At 34.8% G+C, this 23,876-nt stretch overlaps 1 protein-coding gene across 1 annotated transcript in view; it reads left to right on the forward strand.

Annotated features, from left to right (window-relative positions):
* The window catches only part of LOC306863444 (lethal(3)malignant brain tumor-like protein 4), a 58,323-nt gene that overhangs the window by 28,672 nt on the left and 5,775 nt on the right, over window positions 1-23,876 (forward strand). Inside the window, exons 14-18 of the mRNA XM_079406781.1 lie at window positions 140-251; window positions 3,994-4,182; window positions 6,033-6,158; window positions 10,861-10,934; window positions 18,743-18,912. Of these exons, the coding sequence (XP_079262907.1) occupies window positions 140-251; window positions 3,994-4,182; window positions 6,033-6,158; window positions 10,861-10,934; window positions 18,743-18,912 (671 nt within the window). The remainder of the gene's footprint in view (window positions 1-139; window positions 252-3,993; window positions 4,183-6,032; window positions 6,159-10,860; window positions 10,935-18,742; window positions 18,913-23,876) is intronic.

Here is a 23,876-nt window from a genome sequence, read left to right on the forward strand (position 1 = left end):
TCTGTGTGTGTGTATGATGAACTGAAGTAGCTGCTGTTCACTAGAGGATGAGTAACGCTGTATAAACACCTTTCTACTGCAGGCTGAGGTCCCGCACTCATTCAGTGTGTGTGTGTGTGTGTGTTGTGTTTTTCTGAAGCTCACGCAGGGCAGTCAGACATGAAGAGCTCCGTGACGCAGGGTGTGTGTCCAACCCCGGGCTGCAGGGGCATTGGCCACATCAAAGGAGCAAAATACACCGGACACCACAGGTGAGACGCTCACACACACCTCAACCTTCATTCTGTCATCATTTACTCTTTATTCAGTAGGATACAGAATAGTCTTCACATCACACTTTTGCATACTGTGAAAATCTGAGACTGAGAACGAGATTCTTTGCCAAGTATGCTTAAACACACACAATGAGTTTGTCTTGGTAACAGAAGCTTGTAATGCACAGACAAAATAACAATAAGCCATACATAATATCTGTAAAAAGTACAGATACAGAAGTGAAAAGAAATATCTAAAAATACACAATAGGCTAAATAGACAATGTATGTACAAAATGGTGTATATATAATTGTGACCCTGGGTCAGTTTTTTGAAATTGAGATTTATACATCATCTGAAAGCTGAATAAATGATCTTTCCATTGATGTATTGTTTGTTATGATAGGACAATATTTGTCTGAGATACAACTATTAGAAAATCTGGAATCTGAGGGAGCAAAAAAATCTAAATATTGAGAAAATCTCCTTTAAAGTTGTTCAAATGAAGTTCTTAGCAATGCATATTACTAATCAAAAATGAAGTTTAGATATATTTACGGTAGGAAATGTACTAAATATCTTCATGGAACATGATCTTAATATCCTAATGATTTTTGTCATAAAAGAGAAATGTATAATTTTGATCCATACAATGTATTGTTGGCTATTGCTACAGATATACCTGTGCTACTCATGACTGCTTCTGTGCTGCAGGGACACATTTATGCAGGAGAGCGTGAATAAGAGGAGTAGTAGAATATGGTAGATAAATATACCTATAACTAGTGTGTCTGGTTTTAGAGCCCCATGAAATCCTCCAAAGCTCCACGTCTGATCGGGGTTTCTTTAATGCATTAATTTGGTGTTAATAATAGTGAAATAATAACTTGATTTACACACATTTCATTCAGCGCCCCGTAACAGATCTTACACTGATGTAGTGTCTGACAGCAGTGATTCATTACTGAACGAATCAAATGATTCAATGATTCATTTATGCATGCATCAGCCGTTTGAACAAATTGGTTGAATGAATGATTCAATGACTCACCCACTACTGGCAGTTTAGTTTCATATTTAAAGTATCATTTAATTTTTTATGACAAATTTTGATTGCTTTTTAAAAACCCATTTATCTCATAGGATTATGTAATTCTAATTGAGGTATAAATACATTCCTTGTCTGAACAGTGTAAATATTCCTAAATGGCAGATTCAGCTTCTGAAAATAATCTTATGGCTAAATTGTAGTATTAAATGTTTATGCGTATTAAGTTTTATCAAAAGGTACTTCTTGTAATGTCTATTCAATGCTTTTCTTATTTAACACAATAATGACTTTGATCTTTTAAGCAGTAATTTCTCAGTCATAATTGACCAATGATTTAATTAATTTGATTCAAATGTGAGTGGCTTGGCAGCTGTAGTTCAGAGTTTGAGAGAGTTTGCTGTAGTAGTGTTTCTCTCAGTAGCATCTGCTCGTAAACGAGCTCAGACTCGACCGTGACCCCAGCGACCCACACAGTATGAGGGTTAGTTTTTGTGCTACGTTTTCTCCTTTATATGGGCATGCAAGCAGCGGCGCTGCTATTCCTGTAGCTCACCTTTCCCTGCCGTATAATCACCGGAGAATCAATTGAGCACGTATTTCACCCATCCTTTAGTGAAAGGATACAGCTTTTTTTAGAAAGCCGCTTGTGATTACACAGAGCAAGACCGAAGAAGAAAAGCTGCGCTTCAGCGAAATCCTCTCTGCTTAGAATCGACTGGACTGGCTTTCATTAAAAGCTCATTTGCATGCATTTGCATACGAAAACTAGCTATTTAAGCAGAAGCGAAGCGTCACGTTGCGATCCGGTGGACAGGTGAACAATACCCGAGCGTTTCTGTGTTTGTGGATTTTAATGAACGTCCTCCGGAGTTAAATGAGTTTGGCGCTCAGAATCTGTTTATATGAGACGCCTGAAACCATTATTACAGTGAACTACGGCAACTGAAGCATAATGTAATGGATGCATAATTAATACATTAAAATGAGCAATCAAAGCGACTTCATAATCTTCTACTGCCTCGTCTGCTGGAGCTTCATCATTTATGCTTTATTATAAATGAGCTTATTAGGTGTTATAGTGTAGGATGAGAAACATATAAAGTTATCATTTTATATTTTCAGTTTCTTTTTAAAAACCTGTTAATCTCATAGCATTATTTAAGCAATTCTAATTGCAGTCTAAAGTAATATATTATAATTAGTGCTGCCAAACGATTAATCGCATCCAAATTAAAAGTTTTTGTTTAAATAATATCTGTGTACTGTGTATATTATGCATATATAAATACACATACAGTATATATTTTGAAAATATTTACGTGCATATAATTTATATTATATAAAAATATATTTAATATACAAGCATAATATTTTTCTTAAATATATACATGCATGTTTGTGTATTTACAGTTTGTATATATATATTTATACAACAGTTTGTCCTGGTTCTGGAATCTGATTAATCACTGAAATCATTACACCTGAGCCAGATCTTCTGGAATTTACCCATGCCTCTAATATCTCTATACTGGTTTAAACATGAGAAATAATTAGTGTTGGGTAAATCTAACGGCCAGTCTTTGGTCTCATTAAACTATTATTTGTGTAAACGCTTTTCTAAACGGGAGTTATTTTTACTCACAACAACAGCTGAACTCATGCACTGAGGAGCGCTGTCATCAGAAATCAATGAAAGGATGTTAAGACAAAGATAGCGCTTTCCTCAGTGGACATTTAACCTTAATTGTAAGTAACGTTAGGAGAATGAGGTGCCTGTATCAGATGCAGGTCACTCAGTCCATCTCTCTCATAATGCTTATTTTATATAATACAGCAAGCTTTTATTACAGTAATACAATACGTTTTCAATGCAGCAACTCACTATTGAGGCTGGAGAGAGTGTTGGTTATTCACTCCTCACCTACAATCCCTGCTGGACCTGAGACTCGAACCCATGACCTCCGGGTTGCAAGTCCAACTCTCTATCCATTAGGCCACAACTGCCCATAAATATATTGAAGTATTTTTAATAGCTAGTAAACTAGTAATGCTACACATTCTCAACAGTTATGCTTTAAGCAGTGTATTAGTAGTTAGTTAGTGTGCTACACTCTTGAGAAAAGTCTGTAAAAATAGGGCACAGTCTACTATGTTAATATGAAAGAATTTTCCGTATTGCTTTTTACCTGCATTTTAAATCACACATTGTGTTTTTGGGTTACAGGGTTATAATGCTGGATAATGTCCTGGGAAATTACTAGTATCTTTTCCATTTTTCTCACAGTGTATTAACTGATCAACGATCGCAGGTACAAGCTACTAACAAAGTGTTTCAGAAATGAACAATTATTTAAATTGAACAATTGCAAACAGCAGCTAAGTTGATTCACGTGATGTGTGTACTGCCAGGCGTCTTTGGTTTCCTCTTTTTGTGTAATTTGGATGGAAAATGTGTGCCTTTTTATTGTCTGAATCACTTATCAAAAGTTGCTAAAAGTTGCCAAATAAATTGTAACAATTGCTAAATTTGTTACGAGGTGCTTTTGGAAGAAAAAGTTGCTAGATTTGGCAACAAAATTGCTAAGTTGGCAGGAAGTGAAAAGCGTCCAGTGCTGAAGACATGATCGGAGTGGTACTGTAAAGCTGGATCAGACAGACTCGTGGTCATCTCTCTGTGTGTCCCTCAGTGCCTTCGGCTGCCCGTATTCTGACATGAACATGAAGAAGGAGGTGGTGCTTCCCGACCGGCTCGGAGGAGAGAAGCAGATCACCTTCATCCCGGTCAACTTTGTGCAGAAGACCAAACGCCTGTGTCCAGACGAGGAGGAGGAGGAGGAGGAAGATGGGAAGGAGGACATCAGCCATGTGGACAACAGGTCTGTGATTGAGACTGAGAGACCGTATCCCACAATGCACTTCAGTGCTCCCTAACACATCAATAATATCAGCTGGAATCTGACTCATTAAGACGTTTATATATAAATACAATCACTAGCTGCACTGGTTTTGGTGTAGACCTGAAATAATCTCATCAATAGGACACAATTAAGCATGTAGAAGCATTTTAGAAGCTGAATTAATGTCCCACACGTGCTGTTTTATTTTAGCATTATTTATATTATACCGTAATATCAATTTTATTAATATTTTGAATTAAAATGTTTATTTTTCATTTTAATTTAGTTTATTTTTTGTTTTTTATATGCTTTTGTAATTTTTATTCATTTTTTTAATGTATTTTTGTTTGTTCTTATAAAAAAGTATTTAAATTTTTATTTGTTTTATTTAGTTAATTATTTTTAGTTTAGTATTAGTTTATTTATTAATGTTATTATTATTTATTTATTATATTTGAATATTACTATTTAGGTTTAATTTATTTTATTTCAGTTTTAGTTGCATTTTAGTTATTTGCAGTTAGACAGTTTAGTGCTTCTCATTTTCATTTTAAGTTTTTAATTTAATTTATATTTTGTTTTATTTCTGCATTATTTTGATGAAAAAAAATATATATATATAATATATATAATGGTTTTAGTTTAATATTTAGTAATTTATTTATTTTTATATATAGCTATTTAGGTTTAATTAATTTTTATATTTTTTATTTTTATAAAGTTTTAGTTTTAGTTATTTATTTCCAGTCTTATCTTAAACTTATTTGTGTTGGTTTAGTTAATTATACTCACAGTGATGGAGATCAGTTCTGAATGCGTCGACTAATGCGCTATGAATGCATTAAAGTTTCGTTCCGAATAATACATATTTAAATATGTGAGTCAGATTTTAAGGTTTAGGGTTTATATAAACTTTCAAAATCTAAAAAATGAATTTGGCTTAATTCAGATCGACAAACCTTATGTGAAACCTTCACGATCCATTTCTTCTTCTGCAGCATCGCTGAGTTTTCTGAGCACATGGAACATGATTTAATTTTCAAACGTTGGATTTCTCTGTCTCTGCGTTTAATTCTGCGTATGGAGTTCAGTCGATAACCAGACGTGATACACTGCTAATGTTATATAGAGGTTTGAGCGAGGCGAGCATCACAGAGCTGATCTGCTCAGAGGCTCAGTCGGGACAAACCACGTCTCTGCCAAGAACCGAATCCGAAAAATGGTTTTGATCGTTTTAATTTAATTTATTTTTAGATAAATTTATTTATTTTTCATAAATTAAATACATTTTTTATGCTTTTGTCATTTTTGTTAGTTTGGGGTTTTTGTAATATTACTATTTAGGTTTAATTTATTTCAGTTTTAGTTTAGTTCCATTTTAGTTATTTATTTAGTTTATAATTTTTTTTAAATTATATTTTAAATAATATCTAATATTTATATTTCATTTTATGTCAGCATTATTTCTATGAAGACACCTTTTCAATGTTTCGTTGAATTTTTATTCATTTTGTTTTATTCTTTTGTAAGTTTTTTTTTTTTGTAATTTCAGTTTTAGTTCCATTTTAATTTTTTTTTATTTCCACTAATGCTTCAACTTATTTTTCACTTATTTCAGTTTCTGATTTACTAATAAAATGTTTCATTCTAATATTTATAGTTTATATTATTTTTGTTGTATGCTTTTGTCATGTTTATTAATTTCAGGTTTTTTTTTTTTCTATTTTATTTTATTTGAGCAATTGTTCAATAAGCAGCACAGTTGTAATAGTCTGAGTTCTAGTGGAGGAGGATAACTGTGACTCATTGATGAAGTCTGTCTGTCTCAGGGTGATGATGGCGGCGTGTGACGGAGCTCCTCGTCTGCGCGGTCGGCCTGCGACGCTGAAGAAAGAGCTCAAAGATGAGCCGCTGACGCCGTCGCTCCTCGGGAAGAGAGCTCACTTAACCAGCAGGTACTTAGCTTTCCATTGATGTATGGTTTGTTATGATAGGACAATATTTGTCTGAGATACAACTATTTGAAAATCTGGAATCTGAGGGAGCAAAAAAATCTAAATATTGAGAAAATCACCTTTAAAGTTGTTCAAATGAAGTTCTTAGCAATGCATATGTGTTCTGCCTTTTTTTACTGTCCATTAAAGTCTGCCGCATTTTAATTACGGTGTAGACAAACTCATTAGATCGCGATCTACCAAACAGCTGCATATAACGAAGCACTGTAAAGACCAGACACCTTGGCAGCAATACATAATCGTGAATAACCTTTAAAGATTTTTGTAATGCAGATTATTCACCAGGGTGTCACTTCTAGTTGGATGCAGGTGTACTTGAATGCCGTAGCACGATCAATCATAAAATCAGTAGCCTAACAGTTCGCAATATAATCCATATCCTATCTTTTCTTATATAAAATCAATCCATAGTGCTGAACATCGTCGGAGATGTTTAATCCACGCATTTCTGAGCATGCATGCTTGCTGGCGTTCACATAAATCCACAAGTCCTTCTTTTAGGTTAGGCTTTTAGGTTAGTGTATTTTGCCTTTTATTGTACGTTACTGAGCATAGCAAGTCATTTTTCTCAGTTTCACTCTCTAGTGAGTTCAGGTCTTTTGACTTTGCAGGGCACTATACCTGTGCTGCTGATGACTGCTCTTGTGCTCCAGGACACATTTTACAGACAGGCTTTAGTTTAATGGCTTTTGTATAAAAGGTATTTGGTGATGTTTTAGGAGAGAACTAGCATTAGAATGGGTGCAGTTGATTTAGAGATAATTCACCATAAAATGATCACTGTCGTTATTTTGACTTTCTTTCATCTTCAGAGCACACATTTTCATCCATTCATTAATAGTTTGCATAATCAGCTTTTCCAAGCTTCAAAAAGTACACAGGGTCCCTGTTTAGCTTAAAAGCTCTTAGAATTCAGTTTTATAAAATTTGTATTGTTTTTTTAAAGTTATAAAAAGTCTTCAATATTAAATATCAAAATATTAAATATTCTAAAAGGTGTGATTGTCAGAGGTCTTAAATTTGGGGATGGAAAAACTAAAACCATAAAAAATCTAACTAAACATTGAATTAACTTTAAAAAATCATATGAAATAAATATTAACTGAAATAAAATATTTAAAAACAAAATAAAAATAGAATATTTACCAAATAAAAAACAAACTAAATGATAAATGTCACCTTGGCATCTAGTTTAAGCTGAAGTACTAAAATTACAGCTAAAATTAAAAAGTAAAACTAATGAAAAACTTTGTAGACATTTAAAAAGAATAATAATAAAATGAAAATAAAGTAAAAAAAGTAAAAGAAAATGAATAAAATGTAATTCAAAATAAAATAAAAAACTATAATAGTGTATGAGTGATAGTAAAATAACACTGGAGCATGCTTCAAAGTAAAATATATAGTATAGATCTCTAATTCACATGTATTGATATATTGCTACATGAACCAATTTTGAATAAAACATTAAACCTTCAAACCTACCCATTTAAACTAATCTAATTTCATAAATTAATCTGATATACAAGATATATTTTAATATTATATGGGTTCATTCTAAATAGACGTACAGTGTTAATACAGTGTCTTAAAGCTCTTAAATTGGACTTTAAAAGCGGTGCAGAAACACTGGTACATAAAGCATCATAAATGCTGACAGAATGTTGATTATGAGCTGAAGTCAGTGTTTAACAGCAGCTTTAATGGCTCAGAATCAGGCTCGTATCTGAGGCTCATGAGATGTGATGTGTGTCTGATGAGATGTGATGTGTGTCTCATTAGCGGTGTCACGTCTCTCACACACACACACACACACACACGGTGTGACAGGCTCTATGGTGCATCTGACTCATGCATTATAATGCAGCACTGACACTCGTTATTCACTGCAGGACCACAAACACAAAAGGGTGGATATTTTCTGTCTTAGATTGAAGGTTCATTTGGACAGAAACCTGATATATGTACATTAGATTCATGCATTTGGCAGATGCATGCAAGGTTTACAAGGTATTGCATATTATCATGCTGGTGAAATGAATTTTAAAGGGACAGTTCACCTAAAAATGACAATTCTGGAATCATTTACTCACTCTCATGTTGTTTTAAAACTGTTCGAGTTTCTTCTGTTGAACACAAAAAAAAGAGATTTTGAAGTATTTGTGTAACTGAACAGTTGGCGGTAGCCATTCACTTCCATAGTATGGGGGAAAATGCAATGGAAGTCAATGGGTGCCGTCAACCTTTTGGTTCCCAACATTCTTAAAAGTGTCTTTTTGTGTGTGTTCAACAGAAGAAAGAAACTCATACAGGTTTGGAAAGACGTGAAGGAGAGTAAATGATTTCAGAATGAGCTAGGGATGCACCGAAATGAAAATTCTTGGCTGAAGGCGGGGTTTTTTTCCCAGTGTATTTTGCCTTTTTTTTTTTTTTTTGCCTATTTATTAAATAGCCAAAATGTGCTTTTTACTGTTTTGTCATTATTTTTAAAAGAAAAACTTAATTACAAAATAACAATTTAAAAATATTTATGTAACTGAAATTTTTTTAACATTGTAGCAGACATTATACCAGCAAAGCACAATTTAACTTCAAATTAATGGCCATTTTTGAATCAGGCATGTATTTTTACTGTACTAATAAATGCAGCCTTGCTGAGCAAAAGAGACTTCTTTTAAAACATGAGAATATATTACCGATCCCAATTTGAACACTGTGTGAATGTTATAATGTATTAATATAGCTGTTGAAATTATTAGCATTATCATTGTCTTACGTTTTAATTTTATTTTACAGAACAACAATAAAATTACAAAACTAACATTTATGAATGTTGCTGGAGCTTTTATTTTGTCAGAAACCCGCAGGAAGACCTCAGTGCTTCTTTTGTTGACAACAGCAGATTTATAAATGATTCTCATTACGATTTTAGATGTTTGTCGCACGTATCATATTGTCACATGCCTTGTAAAAATTCATAAAAATGTTACGTTGCAGCTGACGAGTAACACTGTTTCATTTTTGGATGAACTGTCACTTTAATGCATCTGTTTTGCTGTTTCTTTATCCGTTTGCAGCCGTGAATCATTGTTTCATTTACTCTTAAAAGGCTTTTAACATCCTCTGAACATCCACAGAATAGAGTCCCTCGGAGCCGTTTGCACTCAGACTGTGTGTGTGTGTGTGTGTGTGTTGAGAAGCATCATTAACAGTCTGATTTAAAGCTGTAATAGATGTCGAGGCGTGACGAGCGTTCATTGCTAGAGGAGGATTTTCAGATCAATCCTCGGTGTTTCTACAGCAGGAATTTGTAAAGGCTTCATTGTTCTTTTAATACACTTCCTACAGCTTGATTTGTCTTCTTCACTTCGTTTGAGACTGTTTTGCCAGATTTGCAGTAAAAAGCTTGGTTTTAAAAAGTCTGAACTCCTGGCAATCAGCAGAGACTGGGTTTCTTCTTTCTGATGCTTCTCCAGGTCTTTACTGCAGCTGACTTCAGTTGTTGTTTGTTTGTGGCTCTTTCTGTCTTTAGTTTTGTCTTCAGCGAGTGAAATGCAGCTCGATCGGGTTGAGATCAGGAGATTGACTCGGATATTGCAGAATATTCCACTGTTTTACCTTCAGAAACTCCTGGGTTGCTTGTGCTGTATGTTTTGGGTCAATGTTCATTTGTTCTCTGAAGCGCCGCTGAATCAGCTTTGCTGTATTTGTCTGAATCTGAGCAGAGAGTATATCTCGACACACTTGATCCGGCTGCTTCGGTCTCATCTTCACTAAACAGCAGTAACCCAGAGACACTGAAGCCATGCAGCTCATGATCACACTGCTCCGTGTTTCTCAGATGATGCTGTGTGCTTCGATCATCAGCTGCTCCAAGCCTTCTCCTGACTTTCTATTTCTAGTCATTCTGGAACAGGTTCGTCAGGAACGCTCTTCCAGAAGTGCTCTGGCTTTTCTAGATGTCTAATCTATCTTGTGGTGAAGCCTCTGTATTTGCTCTGGTGAAGTCTTCTCTTGATTGTAGACACGTCTGTCTCCTGGAGAGTGTTCTTCTCTTGGCTGGATGTTGTGGAGAGGATTCTCCGATCATCAGCACTGTTGTCCTCCGTGGACGTCCAGGTCTTTCTATGTTTCTTTTCTCAGAATGAACCAAACTGTTGATTTGGCTCCTAATGTTCCTGCTCTCTCTCTCTGATGGATCTGTTTTGTTTCTGAAGCCTAATAATGGTCTGTTTCTCTTGTATGAAGAGATCCTTTGACCGCATGATGTGATTCACAGCAACAGCTTCCAAATACAAACGCCACACACAGAATCAACTCCAGACCTTTTAGCTGCTTAATTGATGTAGAAATAACGAAGGAATAGCCCACATCTGATCATGAAACAGCTTTTGAGTCAACTGTCCAATTACTTATGTTTCCTTGAAAAGGTTGAGGTAGATATTAAAGAACTGCAATTCCTTAACTTTGATGAGAATCCCCTCAAATTAAAGCTCAGAGTCTGCATTAAAGCCTGTATTCATTATATAACTGCAACTTGAATGTTTTGGTCAACAGCTAAAATAATAAACATTGTGCCTGTGTCATATATATATGGACCTGCGTGTGGGGAATTGTTTTTAGATTTTTTCTTTCTTTTCAGACTCTCTCAGTCCACGAAGTATCTGCGTATCAAGGATGAGGAGGACGACATTGATGTGAGCAGCGTTATTTCAGGTGAGCGTTTATAGTGTTTAAACCTGCTTGAGTGTTTCTTTCTTCAGTGACTGACGCTCACAGTCGCTCTCGAGCAGAAAACACCTCTGCTTTTGTAAATCCAGCAGTTGTTTCTCTGTTTGATGTGATGTGATGTGAGCACACACGTCTCGTCTCCAGCACGAGTATTTGGCTTCAATAATAATCAAACTCCTCTGTGCTGAGAGTGAAGACGACTTTACTCTTGTTAAACGTCCCATCTGGATGTGATTCATAAAGAAATGAGCATCCGCTCCTTCATTTACTGACACTTGAGAGACGAATGCCGTTGTTTCCAGTAGAGCTGCACAATTAATCAAAATAAAACCCAAGTAGAGATGTGGCTTAGTGCGATTATTAAAAGACAAAGGCTGTGATTTAATTCTATAAATATCTGCACGTGTTTCAGAGTTCATTTACACGCGAGCAGCTCATGATCTGGTGCTTTTATCGTCTCGCAACGACTCGATTCACAGCAAACGACTCACATGAACGAGTCACTTTATTCAGTTCACATTTATTGATTTATCTAGAGCCCTTCCCGTGTGGCTTCTCTATAAAGACGCTAAAGACAGAAGCAGAAACACAGTGAGCACCAAAATAGATCAAAACTTTTGCTAAAAAACTGCGTGAAGCAACAATGCTGCAAATATAGTTATTTTTCCCTATCATACATAGGCTGGGCTACATATGACTCTGAGACGAGATGTTTGTTCATCTACATTTAGCATTATTAATCAGTATGCAGAGCATTTGAAAATAAACACATAATTATTAGAATTGGGAGAATTATATGCAGATGACAAGAAAAGCCAGCATAAACATTGAAAGTGCTAGTTAACTTAGTTTTCTGCTCATGATGAGAGCGTTTTGATTCAGTTCAATATAAAAAGACTTGAACTCTGAACCCCCATAAAGTATATTTTCTGGCACATGGCCTTCTGCCTTATATATCTAAACTTAAAAATAATAATAGCTTGATAAATCATCTGATCTTATATTTTAATATTCAACTGATGAATTTTTTTAAACGGTCAAATTCTCAGAAGCCGCTGGGCTTTGGCTTTACTGCGTTAGTATTTATTATGTTTTGAATTTTGATTTTAATTAAGTTTTATCAAATTTGTTTCCGGCGTTCAGAAACTCATTGGCAGTGCTTCTCAGTGTTTTTGACTGCGTTTAAATGCTCTATAGTTACAGTGATTGCTGGAGAACCATTTGTACAAAATATATATTTTAACTCACAATTTTTACCAGATAAAATATTCTAGAGTTTAGCATACATAGAAAAAAATGTGCATTTATTGTAAAATGCCTATTAATGTTTGTAAGACTTTTCCAGGTCCAGAAATGACTGTTTTAAATGGCTTTTCCTCATTTCTCAAGGCTTTCGGAGACCTCACAGAATCCTGGTTCTTCAGGAGGTGAATGAAAAGAATGACTTTACCATAAATATGAACTAACATTAACAATGAGCAATACATTTGTTACAATGTTTATTGATCTTTGTGAATGTTGGCTAATTCTAATAATGTATTAAAATGTTATTTTAATAATTTATTAGTAAATGTTGAAATTACTCAAGATTAATACAATTCTGTAGAGTATTATTAGTTCATCTCAACTAATATCTAGAAATAATTAATTGTGATTTGAAATGGTTTTAAGTGGTCTCTGATGGTCTCTGTGAAACATATCAATCAGATTAATTCTTTTAAAAAGTATATATTGAATAGGGGCTACTATTCAAATGAATTGAAAGTAAATCTTATCACTGAGTTCGGAGGGTGATGGATTTCAGAGCCAAGCGTGTCTTCAGCATCATATTAGTCTGTAGGGTAGAGTGGGGGGGGGACGCCCCCTACTGTTTTTCCCAAATTAACCACAAGATAAAGTCCAGATCAACTGTTATTGTAACTGTGGACTAGGTTGAGGAGAGTGATGTAGAAGTTTTCACCATGAAGCTCACACTGGTGATGAACTGGAGACAAAACAAAGAAAAGAGTTTTAAAGCTTGTTGTTTTGTAGAACATCACAGTTATATATGATATGAGAACAGTTGGGCCTGTAGATGGGGAGTACGTGTTATTTAATAAAAATATCATTATATTTTCAGAATGACATCATTTTTTAGTCTGTGGGGTAAAACGGCCCCCAGGGGCCAATGGCAATTACTCTAGTTATTCTGTTCTGAACATATCTAATCTTTTGTTTTTACATCAAATATATTCTGACTAGTTGGTTGAATCAAAATATGTGGACTTTATATTTAAAAATTACCTCGTTTTTTTTTTCAAATAGGCTATTATAGTTTTGTAATCCATAATTATTGATTATATTCTTTTTTTATTTTAAGCTAAAACTGCATGTGCTCTGATTTTGCTGTAAATGTTTAAAGCAAATTGCTTTGTTTCACTTTATTAAATTCACTTTTTTATTATTTTTAAAAATATTTTCATTTTATAAAAAAACAAAAAATGGCTCTCCGATCTGATATGTGATGAAAAAACACTTTTTTTCCCCTTTTTTTTCTTTTTTTGTCCACCCCAAAGAAACCGATGGGTCTTACTTGGCCACCCCTGATTATGTAAACAAAAACTCTTATTTAGGATGCGATTGATTGATTGATTAATCATTTGACAGCACATATATATATATATATATATATATATATATATATATATATATATATATATATATATATATATATATATATATATATATATACACACATACAGTCAAAGCAAAATGTATTCAGACAGCTTCAACATTTCTCACATTATATCACGGTTTACTTTATTTTTCTATTCTCACTTGTGATGATGTTCTCTGCTGTAGAAAGGCCTCATGATGGTTTATCTGGAGAGAGAGAGTGATTGTGAAGGTCAGATGATGCTGAAGCTCCATTGATTTGCTCTCAGAATCTGCTCGTCAAGCGTTTACTGGAGAAGTGAAATAACGAGCGTCTGCAGTGTTTGTGACGGAGGAAGGTTATAATGAGACTCGGCTCAGCGTTTAGAGAGCATCAAACTCTCCTGAAAAATAACAGATGAATCGTTTTGATCTGTGAAAATATGCTCGCTCTTATGAAATAAAAACTAGCAAGGTATAAAGGTATAAGAAATAAAAACGTGAATGGCAAGGACTATATAACAAACTTTAATGAAAAGCTTCCCAAATGAGGTGAAATTATTACATTATTTTAGCAAGATATTATATACATGAGGGATGATGTGCAGTCAGCTGGTCATTATCCCAAAGTTAACTTTATTTTTTTAATTCTTTGCTCTTGAGGAGATTTATTCAGTAATAATGAGCTGCTGGCTGGCATTACTCTGCTCATCCACCTTATTTTTGCAGTTATTTTCATGTGAATATTTCAGGTTTCTGATATATTAGCTGCTATAAATAGTAACTAGAAGAATAAAACATGCAGTAAAATGTAAAAAATGTGTTTGATTATGATAATAAATTAAAGTAAATACTAGTTTGCGAGATCAACCAGCATAACAGACTGGAAGCAAAAATAGCTGAAAGAGTTTGGGCTGCATTATTTTACTGCATATATAGTAGATTAATAAGAATAAGATTGATTGATTGTCCCAATAAAAATTGCAATTAGATTTTTTTTTTTAATCCAAGTTTGCTGTGCTTGATTGATTTATATGTAAATATGACTATATAATAATAGTAATAATTATAATAATTATTACTATTTTGTTGTTTTTATTGTTGTTGCTAATAATTTATAACATTTATTTGTTAGTTAATTAGATTATTAATTAATACTTGTTATTATTATTATTAGTATTATTTAATAAAAGCAAAAAAGATACTATTGTAATATTTCACTATAAAAAGAAATTGAGTATTTATTCTTATATATATATATATATATATATATATATATATATATATAGAGAGAGAGAGAGAGAGAGAGAGAGAGAGAATTTATAATAAATAAACCATTGAGAATAATGAATAATTTATGATAAAATAATATAGTAATAATTCTCTGAATTATCAAAGCAAAAAAGTTAGTTAAAAACTAGATTTTATCATTTTTTTAAACCGATAGCAGCAAAAACAATCATTATTGATCTCAAACTTTACAGTAATGAGATTTATTTTGCATGAGAATTTGAAAAATATTTATTAAATAATGCTATTATTTAATACTATTCTTCCTCTTCTTCCTCCTCCTCTTCTCCTTTTCCTCTGATCATGTTGTTGTGATTCTCTGTTGTGTTTTTCTAGAGCTTTAACAGTGTTACATCTGTGTGTGTGTGTGTGTGTGTGTGTGTGTGTGTGTGTGTGTGTGTGTGTGTGTGTGAGATGAGTTCAGGTATGTGTATGTGTCTCTTTGTGTGCGTGCATGCATGTGATGAGTTGACACACACACACACACACACACACTCTCTCTCTCGGTCTCTGCTGTGCTGCTCTTTTGCGTCCTGCGGTGATGTGTGAGCTGTGAGACTCTAATCGTTAGTGGCGGCGTCCGTTCGCATCCTCGTCATCAGACCTGATCTCACCTGATCATGTGACACAACAGATTGCAAACAGTTGCTCAGACGACAATGCACTGTGACAATCGCCATGGCAACAGCTTGTGTAACGGGACACAGGTGGCGACGTGGATCGGAGTGAATGTCATTGTACCAAACACACTTGTGTGTGTGTGTGTGTGTGTGTGTGTGTGTGTGTGTGTGTGTCTGTCTCGCATCGATCACATGATGTCTGTGTTTTGTGCGCTGGCACCCCATGATGCTCCTCAGTTTTTGTGTCTCAGTCCGAGATCTGATGTTTGAGATTTACTGAATTATTTCATCATGAGATTTCGTTTCTCTTTTGGCATAAAAGGAACCGCTCAAAAATGAAAATGACCTAAAAATGAAAATGTGAGTGTGTTTCTTCATCAGGTTTGAAGAAATGTGTCTCTGCATCAGTGTCTCAGCAATGGATGCTCTGCAGTGAATGGGTGCCGTCAGAATGAGAGTCCAAACAGCTGATAAAAACATCACAATAATCCACACCACTCCAGTCCATCAGTTAACATCTGGAGAAGACAAAAGATGAAACACATCCAGCATTAAGACCTTTTTAACTAAACACGAGTCTATAATCCATCCAACAAAAATGTTCTAAGAGTGTTGTGTTTTGGATTTGACAGCCTTTGAAGAATGTTTTTTCTTGGTTATGCGAACATTAAGGAAACGTTCCATTGTATCATTTTGCAAACATTATGGGAATGTTACTTTTGAATGTTCTGAAACAAAGTAGCAACATTTAAAAAAACGTTAGATGAACTGAAACATTTCAGGAAAAAGTTCCACGAATGATGTATGATTATAAACATTATGAACATGATTATAAACCAGATAACTTTGAACTAACAGTATGGTAATATTACTGGAAGAATGTTTGTTTATAACGTTGAGAGAACCTTGCCAGAACGTTCTCAAAGTGTTCCTTGTTAACTGGATGTGAAAGTGTTCTGGTCTGAATCAGGAGAGAAATCTGCAGATCAAGCACTGTTTACAAGACAAAACAGCTCTAAACAAACATGGGGCTGGATTTTGATGTGAAAGACAACAAATGGACTGGAAAGAGTTATTATGGATTATGGATTGTATTTGAGTTAAAAACATCTTAATGCTGGATGCGTTTCATCTTTAGTCTTCTCCAGATGTTAACTGATGGACTGGAGTGCTGTGGATTATTGTGATGTTTTTATCAGCTGTTTGGACTCTCATTCTGACGGCACCCATTCACTGCAGAGCATCCATTGCTGAGACACTGATGCAGAGACACATTTCTACAAACCTGATGAAGCAAACTCATCTTGTACATTTTGTTTTACTATAGAATGTATTAAAACTACTAAAAATATTATAAAACTGCACAATGTATGGACCTTCACAGAAACCCTTCTTACTTTAGAATATTAGGCCTGATTGAGACTGGAATATTAATCTCTCTTGCACTGACCTCCGTTTCCTCGTTCGTGCCGGTTTGAGTTGATTAGCAGGATCCCTAGCGTTCATTTAGCAGCTCTTTTGGTCCCTTTAGAGCCGTTTGTGTGGTCAGATCGTCCTCAGCGGAGCGTGAAGGGCCAAACCCTCGCGGCGTCTTAAACATACCTCTCTTGCCAGGAACATTTGAGCGAGACGCCGGTGAGAGCCCAGAGCCGCTTGTGTCGACACATAAAAACGCTTCTGAACCCCATAATCAGACAGAACATGCTTTATTCTGGTAGAAATGCCCTTTAGAGTCAAATGAGCCCGAACACGAGCGGCAGCCTTTTATTATTATTATTAAAATACTTTATTAATCCTTCACAGGATCTGTGCACACAGATATATCTACTTAACTAAACACCGAAAAAAGAATCTTAATCTAAAGGAAACTAACATTATTGCACATTGTTTGTGTGTGTTACTGCGCTGAAAACACTCGCTCGTGTTTTCTGGCATGTCTCATGAAAGGAACTTCGACGCTCTCTCAGAGTTCATATCTTTTTCAAAGTGTGGTAAAAGAAAGGAAGCAAACGGGAAAAGTTTCACAGGGTTTCAGCAGAAACAGAATTCATGTCTATTCATGTTTATGTAGCGCTTTATAATAATCCAGCAGTATCGTTCCAGAGAAGCTGTACAGATGATCATTCCTGAGTGCCTTTATATTGCATTTATATTTCTTTTAGTTATTTTTTCTTTGGAAATGTCAGATCATTTAACATATTATACGCAAGATATTTTCAAATTCATCATTCAATTTCTATACATTTTTCCAAACAACAACTAACTAAATAAATACAGTAAAAGTCTTAAACCTTTCACTATCAAAAAATCACTATAAAGAATTATTTTTGTAGCATGTTTCATGAGAAAATACTATTTCAATCTTTCTGCTTTATTATTTGTGAAATTTGAAAATTGACAGTGTTTTTCAAAGTAAATCCTACAGTACACCAATTTTTTTTTTTTTTGTCCAATTTGAGCTTCAGATCTTTTGAAATATTTAACTTTTGCAGCTAGGCTGGATCTGTCGTTTTCTAATCAGAACTATGAGCGTGTAGCGAGAATTTCCCATATTTTGCACTGAAATGTTATTTTTTTTTAACGCTATTTCTGAAAAATAATTGGTCATCAATAATTATAATAATTTTTTAGTGCTGTCAAATGATTAATCGCATCCAAAATAAATGTTTTGTTTACATTACATGTTGTGTGTGTACTATATATATTTATGTATGTATAAATACACACACACACATGCATATATACATTTAAGATTTTTTTTTTTATATATATATATAATTTAAACTATACATGTAAATATTTTCAAAATATATACTGTGTATTTATATATAAATAATAAATATACACAGTACACATACATATATTATGTAAAGAAAAACATTTATTTTGGATGCAATTCATCGCAATTCATTGCTTCACAGCACTATTATTCTATAATTGTTAAATAATTGTTTATGTTGATTAGCCCTAGGAAATCAGTTTTTCTGATGTATGGGCGTTCAGTTCAGATATATTCATACATTTTTCCTTTATTTTACCATGGTTAATAAGCGCAGGGTAACGGCTGATCTCGGATCAGTTTGAGAGTGCCATGCGACTGCGACTAGTGAAATGCAACAATCAAATGCAGACGTTGGATCTTCAGAAGACCTTCTTTTCTGGGTGGACTCTTGCTTTAGATCTTATGTTGAGTAGATCCGAAAGCTCTTGTTGTTTGCCCGCAGTAAATGACTGGTGTGTGTGTTTCAGAGCGTAACGTGGACGGTCTCCAGCAGGCTCTGCATCAGTCCGTCTTCCTCTCGGCCATGTCTGCTCACCCGAGCCGTGATCTGCCGCTGTGCTGGGAGCAGCACTGTAAGCTCCTGCCCGGCGTGGCCGGTGTTCAGGCCAGTCGAGTCGCCCACTGGACCGTCCAGGAGGTGAGAAGAAATCATCTTTCCATTGATGTATGGTTTGTTATGATAGGACAATATTTGTCTGAGATACAACTATTAGAAAATCTGGAATCTGAGGGAGCAAAAAAATCTAAATATTGAGAAAATCTCCTTTAAAGTTGTTCAAATGAAGTTCTTAGCAATGCATATTACTAATCAAAAATTAAGTTTTGATATTTACGGTAGGAAGTTTACTAAATATCTTCATGGAACATGATCTTAATATCCTAATGATTTTTGGCATAAAAGAGAAATGTATAATTTTGATCCATACAATGTATTTTTGGTTATTGCTACAAATATCCCTCATTCCCAGTAATTTATAGGAAACACTATAGTGTTTTTGAACCATACTATAGCAAAGTGTATTATATTGTATATATTATCAACACTTTGTTAATGAATGCTACTGCATGCTGTATCGTGAACTGATAAACTGTAATAAATACTGTAGTATACGTTAGGTTTTACTACAGTAAACTGTAGTGTATTGTAGTATAATGTACTGTAAAGTTGTAGAAAAGTATTGGGTAAAGTCATTTATTTATATTACTATAGTTGTTATATTACCACAGAAACTATAGAATTACCACAACACATTAATTCAAGTAATTTATTATAGTATGGTTCAGAAACACTATAGTATGCTACTTACGACTGGTTTTGTGGTCAGGGGTCACATATATCAGGGTTTATTTGTTCATATTCAAACCATATGATCAGTTTCCCAGAAGTAATTCATCCGTCTATGCATCTCTTTTTATATGCTTGATTTCACTTAAATAATGTGGCATTGTGTGGATATTGCGTTTTGTATACGCTCGAAAACTGTTTCCAAATGTGAGATATATGCATCTGAATTGCATATAAACTTTGCATGCGTTTAGATTACTTTAAACAAACTAATAAACTTAATATGATGCATATTTGTCATTCATACTACAGTGAATCGGTTCAGAGTCAATGAAGCCATATTTCACCACATTTATACTTTATAACGGAAAAGAAAAGTCATTTTCATAATGAACACATTAATGCTGATTCAAAGCTATTTGAATAAATGCATTTTTAAATGGAGTTATTTAAATTAAATCAAATGGATGCAAATAGTTAATAAACTATGCCATGGTTTTTATTTTTGAGTTCAGAAATCCTGTTTTATTGGTGTATGACTGACAAATATGATCACATATGTTAGTTTATTAAAACTGTGTAATCCAAATGCATGGAAATTTGATATGCAATTTAAATGCATAAATCTTAAATTTAGGCCTAAATATTTTTTAAAACCGTTTAGTTTTGTAATATCAGTAAATGTCCATACTGACAGCAGTCTGTAGCCAGAAATCATTCCGAGCTGCAGTTTTCACAATGTTACAGTCAAGACTTCAGCTTTATGCAAATGATGTGATGTGACATCTGCCAATGGGAGCGCAGAGGCTGGAGGTCATGTGATCTGCGAGTATAAACACATTCTGGTATCTCGGTGGAGTGGCTGTCTCTGTGCTGTAGTTTGGGGCTGTTTATCATGCTAATGTCGGGTTGTGGAGGTGAAATCGAGCATCTTCACGCCGCCGGGCGCATGATGGGCTGGTTGCCATGGTAACCAGGTGAACAGAGCGCAGAGATAAACACACGTTGAGCTACAGGCTGAGTAAATATCAGCCATGGGCCCTCAAGGACCCAGCGGTGAACAGGTCACTGTCTGACACTGTTGATGATGTCACGCGTTAAAGCAGTGTTTTATCACTATCTACCAGGTTTGTTCACCAGGGCTGCATTTATTTGATAAAACAATACAGTAAAAATAGTGAAATATTATTCTAATGTAAAGCAGCTGTTTTCTATGGTAATATGTGTTAAAGTGTAATGTATTTCTGTGATCTGCAGCTGTATTTTCAGCATCATTACTCCAGTCTTCAGTGTCACATGATCTTCAGAAATCATAATAATATACTGATTTACTGATCAACAAACATTTCTGATTATTATCAATGTTGAACACAGTTGTGCTGCACAATATTTTTGTGGAAACCGTGATACATTTTATTTTTCAGGATTCACAGATGAATAGAAAGTTCAAAAGAACAGCATTTATTTGAAATAGAAATCTACTGTAACATTATAAATGTCTTTAGTGGCTCTTTTGATCAATTTAATGCATCCAATTTCTTAAATCTTATTGACTGCAAACTTTTGAACAGAAGTGCAGTTTATTATGAAGTTTGTAGTATATATGCTATATAGAGATTATATTTGCTTAATGCAATTTAATAACAGCAAAATAACATTAGCAAGCTTAAAATTCAATGCAACTTGGTTCTGATTAATTGACAAGATGTTTGGTTGATGTGTTAGTCTCAGATGATTAAAATAGTGTCTAATTATGTTAGTTTAGTGTTGCTGTTAATGTAGTGTTTGATTAATGCTGGTTTTGTGTCAGTGATGGTCTATAAACCCCCTTCAGTCCTGAACACAGTAATACACTGCATCAGAGAGATGGTTTTACCGCGGTACAGTGTGTTCAGAGCTGATATGGCATTAGTGTGGCTGCTCCTGTGTGTGTGATGGAAGCACTTTACTGCGCTTTACCCTGCTTTACCGTGGCAAATGCAGCAGCAGAGCGAAGCGGCGTTCAGTGCTGTACTGTGGTGTGTTAGCAGGATTTATGGGTCGTTATTTATTGGCAAACACTCGCACTGAAGGGCTCCTTTGTTCTTGAGGAATTGAGTCGGGACTGACTGCGTGTTTAGTGCTGAATAAAGACCAGGATTTACACTCAACGACTCTCAGTGCAATCTGATTATTACTGATTTAACAGATGAAGTGAACAAACAGGTCTTACCATCTGACAAGATCTGCTTCCTGGAATGTTCTGGGAATCAAAACCTAACGCTCTGAGAACATTATTCCAAGATTATTAGAGTGATTTAACCGATGAAGTGCAGAGGGATGTTCATTTGAACTGTTTAACCGTTAACCGACCGATTAATATAATCAGTTAAACGGTTTAAAGTCACTTATTTTGTTTTTTTTAGTAATTTATCGAAATATTTTAAAAGGTTTGCTGTATGGTTAAAATTAGCTACACGCTTAACGGCACAGATTTACTACATATTTAAACTGAGCAGTGTTTTTTCCACATGTTTGACAGACTGTATTTTATTATGATAATGAACAGGCTGCATTATTGTCGAGGTAGAACGCTTCACGCATGCGGCGCTGGAGCACTCACTTGATTTTATTTTTTACTTCTAACTGTGGAAACTACTCCTTTTAGTCATGAAGATAATCAGAATTGTAAAAGGTTTGTGTAAAAGGTTTTTATTTGTGTACATTCACAATAAAAAACAAATCTTTGCGCTTTTGTAGCCTAAAAAAAATAGCATGCCGCTCTCTGCCGTCTGGTTTCCTTTCGTGCAGCACAAAAATGACCCTAACTCTGCATAGGCTAGGCTACTTGTTGCACAGCTTTTCTTTCGTTTTCTTAAATTATTTAAGTGTACATATATTTCAGGTGCGTGATGTGATAGCTAATGTCAGAATGTTCTCAGAACGTTAGTTTTTTGTTCCAAGATTATTCCAGGAAAGTTAGTTTTTTGTTCCCAGATTATTCCAGGAAAGTTAGTTTTTTGTTCCAAGATTATTAGTGTGATTTAACCGATGAGGTGCAGAGGGAATTGTTCATGTTTAGGTGAGCGGTTACAGATCCGGCGAGAGTCTGAGGAGAGTTCAAGATTATAACATATGATGTTTGTTTTAGTGAAACCAGCGGAATGTTATTGACCGTCATTGATGCCCTGGTGACCCAGATGCCCTGAGATCATGCTGGTTTATTCTGTACAAGCAGCCCAATGTAAACCGCATGTGTTTGCTGAGGAGGGTGTGGCTTTGCTGTCGTCTGATTGGCTGTTGTGGTTTGAGGTCTTTTAACTGTGGAAACCCATTAGCGTTTCAGACAAACACGAGCACTGTAAATGATGTGACCTAAACACTGCGGTCAGAGCATCTAATGATCCAGCCAAGAGTTCCTGTTCTATTCCTGTGCTCGATGAAAACCCGATCGATTCCCGGATGAATTATAGATCGCTCCAGTGTTTCGTTTGAAGCCTTTGATAAAAGAGTGTGATGGTAATAAAGAGCCCAAGCATTCATCTCTACAGCCGTACAGTAAAGCTCCAGCTCCATACTAATCACATCTGTAGCATCTTCATTGGCGGAAACAAACAGGCCTTAAGATCTGGTTCCCACACTGTTCTGAGAAAGTTCCGGGACTGTTAGTTTTTTTTGTTCCCGGAATGATCGTTTTTGTTTCCAAGAACGTTCTGGGAATGTTAGTTTTTTTTTGTTTCCGGAATGTTAGTTTTTGGTTCTCAGAACGTTTTTGGTTAATCATGGGTGTGTTTCCCAAAAGCAACTATGGTCACATGTTCCCTCATTACCAATAGAGTTCAGTGGAACCTACCACCATAGTTGCTATAGGTTGGATATTTGGATAATTCTCTTCATGGAAGAAGAATTTAGTTTTAGGTTTGCAGAATATGAACTTTCAGCTAATATTCTCCTAATGTTCCCCGAACCTCTTTACTCTGATATTATTTACCCTGCTGTGCATCAGTAATCATCCAGCGCTCTCGTGACCCTTTATAGGATATGCTTTGAATGAATGAACGTCAGTTGTCAGAACTATATAAACATTGTTTAATTAGTAAAATAATCAACCATCATACACTGGAATGAATTAATTTGTAAGATTTAACTTGTTCATTTATATAGGCTGATTCCTAGTATATTTACTGTAATAATCCAGATTTCACATTTCTTCAGCACCTAAGATAACCTGTAGGAAACATTCCCTTTTGCTCTCACAAAAACCAGACCTCCCTGCAGCATTCTGAAAGTTAGGTTTTGGCTATAAAAGCTTGTTTTGAATGTCTAATGTACAGAAA

This window comes from Barbus barbus, assembly GCF_936440315.1.
Source record: "Barbus barbus genome assembly, chromosome: 44".
NCBI lineage: Eukaryota > Metazoa > Chordata > Actinopteri > Cypriniformes > Cyprinidae > Barbus > Barbus barbus.